Source organism: Canis lupus, chromosome 1 (assembly GCF_048164855.1).
Source record: "Canis lupus baileyi chromosome 1, mCanLup2.hap1, whole genome shotgun sequence".
NCBI lineage: Eukaryota > Metazoa > Chordata > Mammalia > Carnivora > Canidae > Canis > Canis lupus.
The window spans coordinates 97,760,150-97,768,233 of record NC_132838.1 but is presented as its reverse complement, the minus strand read 5'-3'; the positions used below and the strand labels follow the sequence as shown (position 1 = coordinate 97,768,233).

Genomic DNA, 8,084 nt, shown 5'->3' with positions numbered 1-8,084 from the left:
ACATGCGCAGCAGCTTGTGCATTTGTCCAGACCCCAAGATGGTGGTGGGGTCTGGTGGAGCCCAAATTTGCCTCCAGATAAAAAAATGTTTCAGGGTGCCTGGGTGGCTCAGCGGTTGAGCATCTGCCTTCAGCTCAGGTCGTGATCCGGGGATCCTGGGATCGGGTCCTGCATTGGGCTCCCCGCAGGGAGCCTGCTTCTCCCTCTGCCTGTGTCTCTGCCTCTCTGTGTCTGTCATGAATAAATGAATAAAATCTTTAAAAAAAGAAAAGTATTTCTTTCCCAATTGAGATGAAGGCTTTGTGGCGGTTTGGAATGACCTAATAAATCCATGTGAAGCCGTATCTTATGTCAAAAAGGCGGTTTTCCTGAAACTGAATACCTTAAAAATGTGAGTAAAGTAGAACAGCCCCAAGGGGTTGTCAAACAGCCCTCTTCCTGCAGGTTGGCTCAGTGCCAACTGGAAATGCTACCCCCTCCTCCCCCCCTCCTGGTTCAGGCCTGTCCAGGGGTCTTTCTGTAGGAGGAGGCGCTATGAGTTGGTGAGCCCCCAAGCTTGTACTGTTACAAACAGGAACAGGGGCAGGGGTGGGGCCGGGGTAAGATGTGAAATAAGCCCCATTTGCAACGCTTCCTGGGGACCTGTAGCTGATACATTTTAAGAAAACTTGATACATAAAAAAAGAGCAATAACTAAGCCTCCCTCACGTAAAAATAAACAATTTATCGCATCAAGGCACACTGTCATGTCATAGGCCACCAATAAAGAGAGAAAGGAAACAGCAGCGCGTGAAGGCTGCGGGTGCTGCGGGCACCTGGGATGTCAAGGACACCGGGGAGCGCACCCTCGCTGGGACTCGGGAGGCGGTGGCTGTGCAGCGTCGCCGTCCACTGGAGGGCGCAGGACGCCGGCTCGCGCGCTCCTCACTCGCCCGGAATGTCCTGTCCGGGCCCCGGGCCGCGCCCACCACAGGGGGCCACGGAGGGCACCCCCGCGCCAGTGTCCAAGTAGCACGGAGAGATGCAGCCACCCTAGTGATGCTCTCCGTGGGCGCGAGGTCTCCGAGTGCTGGCTTACCTGCCCCAGAGCGGTGACACCGCAGCACTGTTCACCTCCTCTAGGTTTATTACGATATAATTGGAAAACAAGCTTTCATACATGTATGTTTGGGTAATTTCAAACGTTTCAAAACAGCAAGAAATACGGGCTCTGCCTCCATCAGGCCTGGGTCGGAGTGTCCTTTTGCCCTCCCCTCCGCGGGCAGGTTCTGCAGCCCTTGCTGCGGCTTCCCTGAGCGCGCAGGTGGGATGGGGCGCCGCAGACCCGCCAGGGCCGTTGGGTGACCGCAGGGGCCCAGGCTGGCACCCTAGGAGGCAGGGCCGCAGGGGCCCAGGCTGGCACCCTAGGAGGCAATGCAAGTGGGGGCGGGGTGCCCCGTGTTTCTGGACAGCCTGCAGATGGCGCCCCGGGAAAGGGATTGAGAGCTGCGTTCTTCAAGCTGCGTAGACTGTGCGGCAGCCGCTGCGAGGACCCCGGGGGCAGTGGGGGGGAGGGTGGGGGCGGAATTACATGCACAGGGGCCTGGGGTGCAGCGGCCCCCGTGCCGGGGAGGAGCACCAAGGGGGCGCGGGAGCGACACGTGGCCCGCCCCCCACGCGCCGGGCAGCCCCGCGACCCCCACGCGCGGCGGGGCCCTAGCCACCCCACCCAGCGGCAGGTGGGTAGTGTCGCTATGAAGAGAAAGCCTCGATTGTCCCTCTTGCAAACCGCCACACGCCAGACCTCCGCTATTGTGCTTTCTCCATAGAAATGCAAACGAGCCGCGTGCGCCGGCCGCAATCTGCTCGCGCGTCCCAGCGCCCCGCGGCGCTCGGCTGCGGGCGGGGAGGTGGGCCCGGACCCTCCGGCGCGGCGGGGTCCCGGCGCGGGGCGTGCGGCGAGGCCTCCGGGCGCGCTCCGGTCGTGCGGCGGCTGGAGGGGGCTGTGCCCCTGGGCCTTTGGCTTGCAAGCGGAAAGCCCGCGCTGGCTATTTTTACTTGAAATTCCGGTTGAAAAACAACGGTCTTACAAACTTCCAATTACAAGTAAAGAAAAAAATAGAAACGTAGTCACAAAAATACATGCAAAAAAAAAAAAAAAAAGAAATCTTCAGTTTCCCCAAAGGTGCATTTCATAAAGTGCTGCGTCTTATTATATTAGCAAGCTAAGGTTTTTTTTTTTTAACTTTTTCCTTTTAAGGACTTGAAACAACAAAAAGGCGAGTGAAATCTGCAGGCTCCCGTCTGCCTGGTAACACGCCGACAAAAGCGGCAGATTTGAGGCATTGTCATCCCCCGCACCCCTCCCCACGTGGCCTTCTGGCACGAGCCGCGGCGGCCGCCTCATTTGCATCAGAAAGCGGGCGCCGGCCAATGGGCGCGCAGCCTCGGGCCAGCTGGCGGCGCCCGGGCTCGGCCTATATAAGGGGGCGCGGCGCGCCGGGGCGCACTCGCCAGCCGTGCGCTCCCCGCTCCTCGGCCTCCCGCCTCTCCCGCGTCCGCGCCGCTCGCTCCTTGCGTGGATACTAGCTGTTGCCGACCGCACCATGACTCTGGAGGAGATCCGAGGCCAAGACACGGTCCCCGAGAGCACCGCCAGGTGGGTCGGCGCGGGGCGCAGGACGTCTCGGCGCGCGGGGCGCCTGTGCCCGTGCGGGCTGCAGCGGGTCGGGCGGCCGCCGCGGGGGCCCGCCGGGATGGGGAGCTCGCTGGGCGGGGGCTGGGGCACGGACGGGGGTGCGTCCCCGGGGCCGGGTCGCCGCAGGGGCTGGGGATCCCTGGCCGCTCCCCGCGCGCTCACGGCGCTGGCTCGTCCGCAGGATGCAGGGCGCCGGGAAAGCACTCCACGAGCTGCTGCTGTCCGCGCAGCGCCAGGGCTGCCTCACCGCCGGCGTCTATGAGTCCGCCAAAGTCCTGAATGTGTGAGTGTGGACGCGGCCCCGGTGGGGTGACCGGGGGCGGCGGCGGCGGCGGGGGCGCCCCGGGCTCGCCGCCCTGCCCTCACCGCCCCCCCCCTCCCGCGCAGGGACCCCGACAACGTGACCTTCTGCGTGCTGGCCGCCGACGCGGAGGACGAGGGCGACATCGCGCTTCAGATCCACTTCACCCTGATCCAGGCGTTCTGCTGCGAGAACGACATAGACATCGTGCGCGTGGGCGACGTGCAGAGGCTGGCGGCGATCGTGGGCGCGGGCGACGAGGCGGCCGCCCCGGGGGACCTGCACTGCATCCTCATCTCGGTGAGTGTGGCCTCGCCCCAGCGCCGCCCGCCCCGCCGCGCCGCGCCGCGCCAGCGGCCGGCCAGGCTGACCTCTGCGCCCTCCCCGCAGAACCCCAATGAGGACGCGTGGAAGGACCCCGCCTTGGAGAAGCTCAGCGTGTTCTGCGAGGAGAGCCGCAGCGTCAACGACTGGGTGCCCAGTATCACCCTCCCCGAGTGACAGCGCGGAGGGGGCCTTGGTCTGATCGACGACGTGGTGACACCGGGGCGCCTAGCGCGCGGCTGGCTCTGTGGATGCGCCCTCGGAGCGCGCGGGCCCGCAGTGCTGCGCGGAGAGCGGCGAGGAGGGCGGCCCCTGCAGGAGGGGCCCGGCGGCGGGGGCGCGGGGGCGCGGGGGCGGGCTGGCCCCCAGCCCGGGACTCCGCGAGTGTGGACTCCGCGAGTGTGGGCGGCGGCGGCCTGCCCGGGAAGGCCGGAGGCGGGCCGTGGGCCCCGGGCCGGGAAGGCCGGACCGGCCGGGCGGGCGTGACTCAGCAGCCTGCGCTCTGCGCAGGAAGGAGGGGAGAGGCCAGGCAGGCGAGGCCTGGACTCCGGACTCTGGACTCGGACAGTTACAGGAGCTCTGACCCACTGAGCGGCCTGCACCGCTGCACCAAGCGGACGGGGCGATGCTCCGGTTTCTAAAGGATTCTGCTGCTGCAGCTTTGGAGTTTTGTTTTTTAAACAATAAACTAAGTGAAACAGACTTCTTCTCTTTCTTGAGGGTAGAGGGTCCCTGTCCGAGGGGAGGCGGTGTGCAGGGCCCCAGGCGGTCCCGGAAGGCCCGGCGGGGTGACCCGGCGGGCACCTACTCCGTCCTCCCGCGGGGCTGAGTGCGCGCGGAGTGGGGGAGGGGACGCTGGCGAGAACTTGAGCCCTGCCCCCAGTTCTCTTTTTAGGGAGAGACTTTTGAACTTGCAAGACAGGAGCACGCTTGCGATAAGACATCAGCGCAGGAGCTCAAGGCTGGCCCTCCAGCCCGATAACAGCCGCCTCTGCCTCCCCTCCCCCTCCCCCTCCCCCTCCCCGGCCCGCAGCCCCCTCCCTCCCGACAGCTGCTTATCAGAACAGCTTGCAGGATGCAGGCGGCGCCCCCCTTCACAATGGGTCCTGCCTTCTGCAGCGCTGCCCTTTGTGGTCCCAGGGGATGGTGGTGGCTGGCTCTCAGGAACCTTTTCCTCTGAAAGGCGGGCGCTGACGGCAGTGTCACGGCGGTATTAATATCATGTGTGACATGATGACTGGATTTAAGTATGAGTCATCATTTTGTCACGGCTCTGTTAGAACCTTCAGAGATCTGAGCAAAAATGGGAAGACGGCGTCCACACAAAAGGGGTGAGCAATTGTGAGCGAAGCCAGCCTCTGCTGCCCGCGATTCTGAGTGTCCTCTGCCCACGGCCCAGGGAGGAGGACCCTGCGCGGTTCACAGCCCGTTCGCAGACTTACCACGGAAGCGACAGAATTTACATCTTTCCCACAAAGCCTTTCTTGAGAAACATTTAGGGGGAAGATGTCCTGAGTGAATCAAATTTTTTTTTTTTTAATTAGGCCAGCTCGTCTGGACCCCGCCTCCGTGCTTGACCGGAACCCCGGCCCCCAGGGGAATTCGCAGGGGGGCTGGCGTGCCCTTAGCAGGCTGCCGGGCAGTCCAGGGAGCCTTCTGGGCAAGGGAGGAGGTGCTGTGTTGTTTTTTCGAAGAAGAAAGTTCTACTGATTTACCAGCAGCCCCAGGTGGCTGATTCACCCTGTTGGCTCCACTTTTTAAACTCTCTCCAAATCCCGGAAGCGTTCACAGGAACACAGGACTGTGGGAGCTTAATTTTTCTTCCCAGAATGAAAGCATCCTGTTTCACATTTATCAACCCTTCACGACGTTTTCCCCTTCATGAGGAGGAGGCCCAAGGAAAGAATTCAGCTGTGTTTGTGCGCCTGGTTTCATTAATATCTTACCTGTTTGCTTCTCAGAGGCTTGAGGACTTCCTCGTCAGGGTGGGGTCCCACGGGGTGGGGGGCCACACCAGTCTGCATCCTGGCAAACGGCCATTTGCCACAGCACACTATAGTGAACACAAATGGGGCATGATTACTTTAGAATGTACCCTTCAATGAATAAATTTAGCAGAACAGAGGGCAGTGCAGGCAGGCGGACCCTCCTGCTGGCCTACTGACCCCTGTAGGACATTCAGCTGGCAGCTCCTAAGAAATGTGGCTTTCTTGGATTAGAATCTACAGCAAGGGCACCTGTTGGAAGCCCAGGGGCTAGGAGAATTTGCCAGCAAAAAAAATGCATGCTTGGACACAGTGCCAGCCCCAAAGCTGCTGGTTTGTTTGTTTGTTTGTTTCTTCCATGAAAGGGATTTTATGCAATTAAAATAAAATACTCCAGAGGACAGGTAATAAAATGCACAGTGCTTTTAGACACATTATTGCCTTCATGCTTCCAATAGCCCTCAGTGGCAAGGCATAGATAAGCTAATTATCACACGCATGGTGAAGTGATCCATATGGACCGTTGGACACAATGCCCTGTGTCTAGAAAAGTGCTAGATGGATATTAATGACAACACTCCTTAAAGGTTAATGAAGGCATTTGCTACAGATCACAGAGCTCAAAGTGGACCGGTGGATTTAGGCCCCGGGCATCTGGTTTCAGGGCCCTGCATTTGACCTACTGGGACCCACAGCCAGTCCCAGCATGCTGACTTTGCAAGGAAGCCTACTTTCACAAGATAACTTGTAAGTCGATAAAAGTTTTGTGTGTTCATCGTAGGAAAAATGTAAAATACCAAAAAAAAAAAAAAAAAAAAGGAAGAAGAATGAAAGAGGTAGAAGGACGGGCATGGGCCATCCCCATACGTCTGAGGGGTACACAACCCATTGTACACAAACCCACACAGCACTTTCTAAGCTGGTGTCTCCCTGCTTGTGCTGCCGCTTCTCTCCTTGGCGTCTTGTTGCGTATCCCCATGTCCCTCAGCAGCCTCCGGGACTGGGGTCTTTTCACACTGCAGCCGCATGCACCCTGAAGCAAGGTATCCAGGCACGGCACCTTCTTTCCCCTGGAAGGCCAATCTCTCCAGCCGAGGCCTCCATCCTTTCCCTGGTGGGACTGAGGCTGAATACATCTGTGAGGCTCTCGAGCGTTTACAGCCTGCGGTCCTGTGGGTTCTATGTTTTATGAAACTGTTAGGAGAAGCAGCACAGGGAACATCACTGCTCCTGTTGCTTGCAGAAAGCCACTTGAGGCAAAGGTGATAAAAAGAAATTTTCAGGGGGAGCAAACAGGTTGGCAGATAGAGTGACACTGTGGGGTCCATGAAGGGGGCAGATATTCGTTTTTGATTTTTAAAAAGTTCCACTGGGTGTTATGCTATATGTTGGCAAATTGAACTCCAATAAAAAAATTAAAAAAAATAAAATAAAAAAAAATAAAAAGTTCTTGAGCTTAGATGTTGGGTCTTCTGAGCTCTGAGCTCCTGTCTTCATTTGGGTGTATCCTCCCTCCCCCAAAGGTCAAAGAGAATTATTCCTCCCCAGCCACTGCGGAGAGACTTTGGCTTCAGTTGATTGGGAGGCATGGGGGGGGGGTTGGGAGGTTGGGGATAGGGGTGGGGAGGGCAGTGGGACATGATTCCCCACGGCGCCCAAGTCCTGCTGGTGATAGCTACATGCCTTCAATTTCTCTTTGAGGGCAGAGTTACCCTTGGTCTTTGTAAGCAGTCCTGTTTCCTGGTCTAGCTCAAGCTTTCTAGAAAATAATTGGTAGAGAATTTCACTTCTGAGAAGTGAGGTATATTCAAAGATCCCCTGAAGACCTCTCTTCCAGGTAGAGAGGTGGGCATGCCTGGCGGCATCGGCAAAGGGCCAGGATTGGATTCTGGGAGGAGGTACATGCTAGAAGCTGCCAGAAACTGCTGGAAGCTGCTAGAAGCACCTCCAGGGTTGCACCGCTCAGCCCAAAAGGCGGCAAAGATCTTCTGAGGCATGTGAGCAGGACCTGAAAGGGAAGGCCTTCAGAGCCCTGTGAGCAGGCCCTTCCTCATGGTGGGGAGGAAGGCAGTGCTCTCAGCTGCTGGGTGGGGAGACGGGCTGTTGATTCATTCCCTCATGCATTCAGCTGGTGCTTACTGTGTGGGGCACAGACTCATGCCGGGGTTCTTTCCACCTGGACTCTTGCTCCAGCAGAAAACAGGCTAACTCTGTCAGGCTGCAAATCGGAGAAGATCACAGAAAGAGTTGCTCTCTGTTGGGGAGCGAGAGGGCCTCACAAAACACTCTCTGAGCGGAGCAGCTTTATATTGGCAGGAATTCTGTAACTCTCTCAGGAGGACCTGGGACGCCCTGTGTCCCTCCCCATCCTGACCCGGGACAGGCGGCTGCCTCTGAGCAGGGCCAGCCCACCACTGGGCATCTCACCTGGAAGCCCGGCTGAGGAGGAAGCTGGCGTGTGCTGTGCCCCTCTGCGGCTTCCCAGAAGCTGGCATGTCCAGCATATCCTGCCCCCGTGCAGGTTCCTCCCAGGTGGAAGGCGGGATTCCACCTTGGTCCCCTGACCTCCACCCTCTGAGGTCACTCCCCCGAGGATGGGATTAAGGGATTCTGCAGATGCAATCAAGGTTGCTAATCAGTTGACCCCAAAACAGGGAGATGCTCTGCGTGGGCCGAGCCTAATTCCCGTGAAGCAGAGGGTTTTCTCTGATTGGTCGCAGAAGAGGAAGCCAGCCTTCCCCCCACCCCTCTCCCCTGACACCAAACGTTTGGTGTTTTTCACACCAGTTCTCCAAAT

At 58.8% G+C, this 8,084-nt stretch overlaps 1 protein-coding gene across 1 annotated transcript; it reads left to right on the top strand.

Moving 5' to 3' along the window:
• The first annotated feature begins 2,472 nt into the window (after positions 1 to 2,472).
• On the top strand, positions 2,473 to 4,004 carry GADD45G (growth arrest and DNA damage inducible gamma). Its single transcript, XM_072808611.1, has 4 exons — positions 2,473 to 2,638; positions 2,859 to 2,960; positions 3,065 to 3,278; positions 3,369 to 4,004. Exons 1-4 carry the CDS (start codon positions 2,586 to 2,588, stop codon positions 3,477 to 3,479), a joined length of 480 nt encoding a protein of 159 aa, XP_072664712.1. The 5' UTR covers positions 2,473 to 2,585; the 3' UTR covers positions 3,480 to 4,004.
• Positions 4,005 to 8,084: the final 4,080 nt, after the last annotated feature.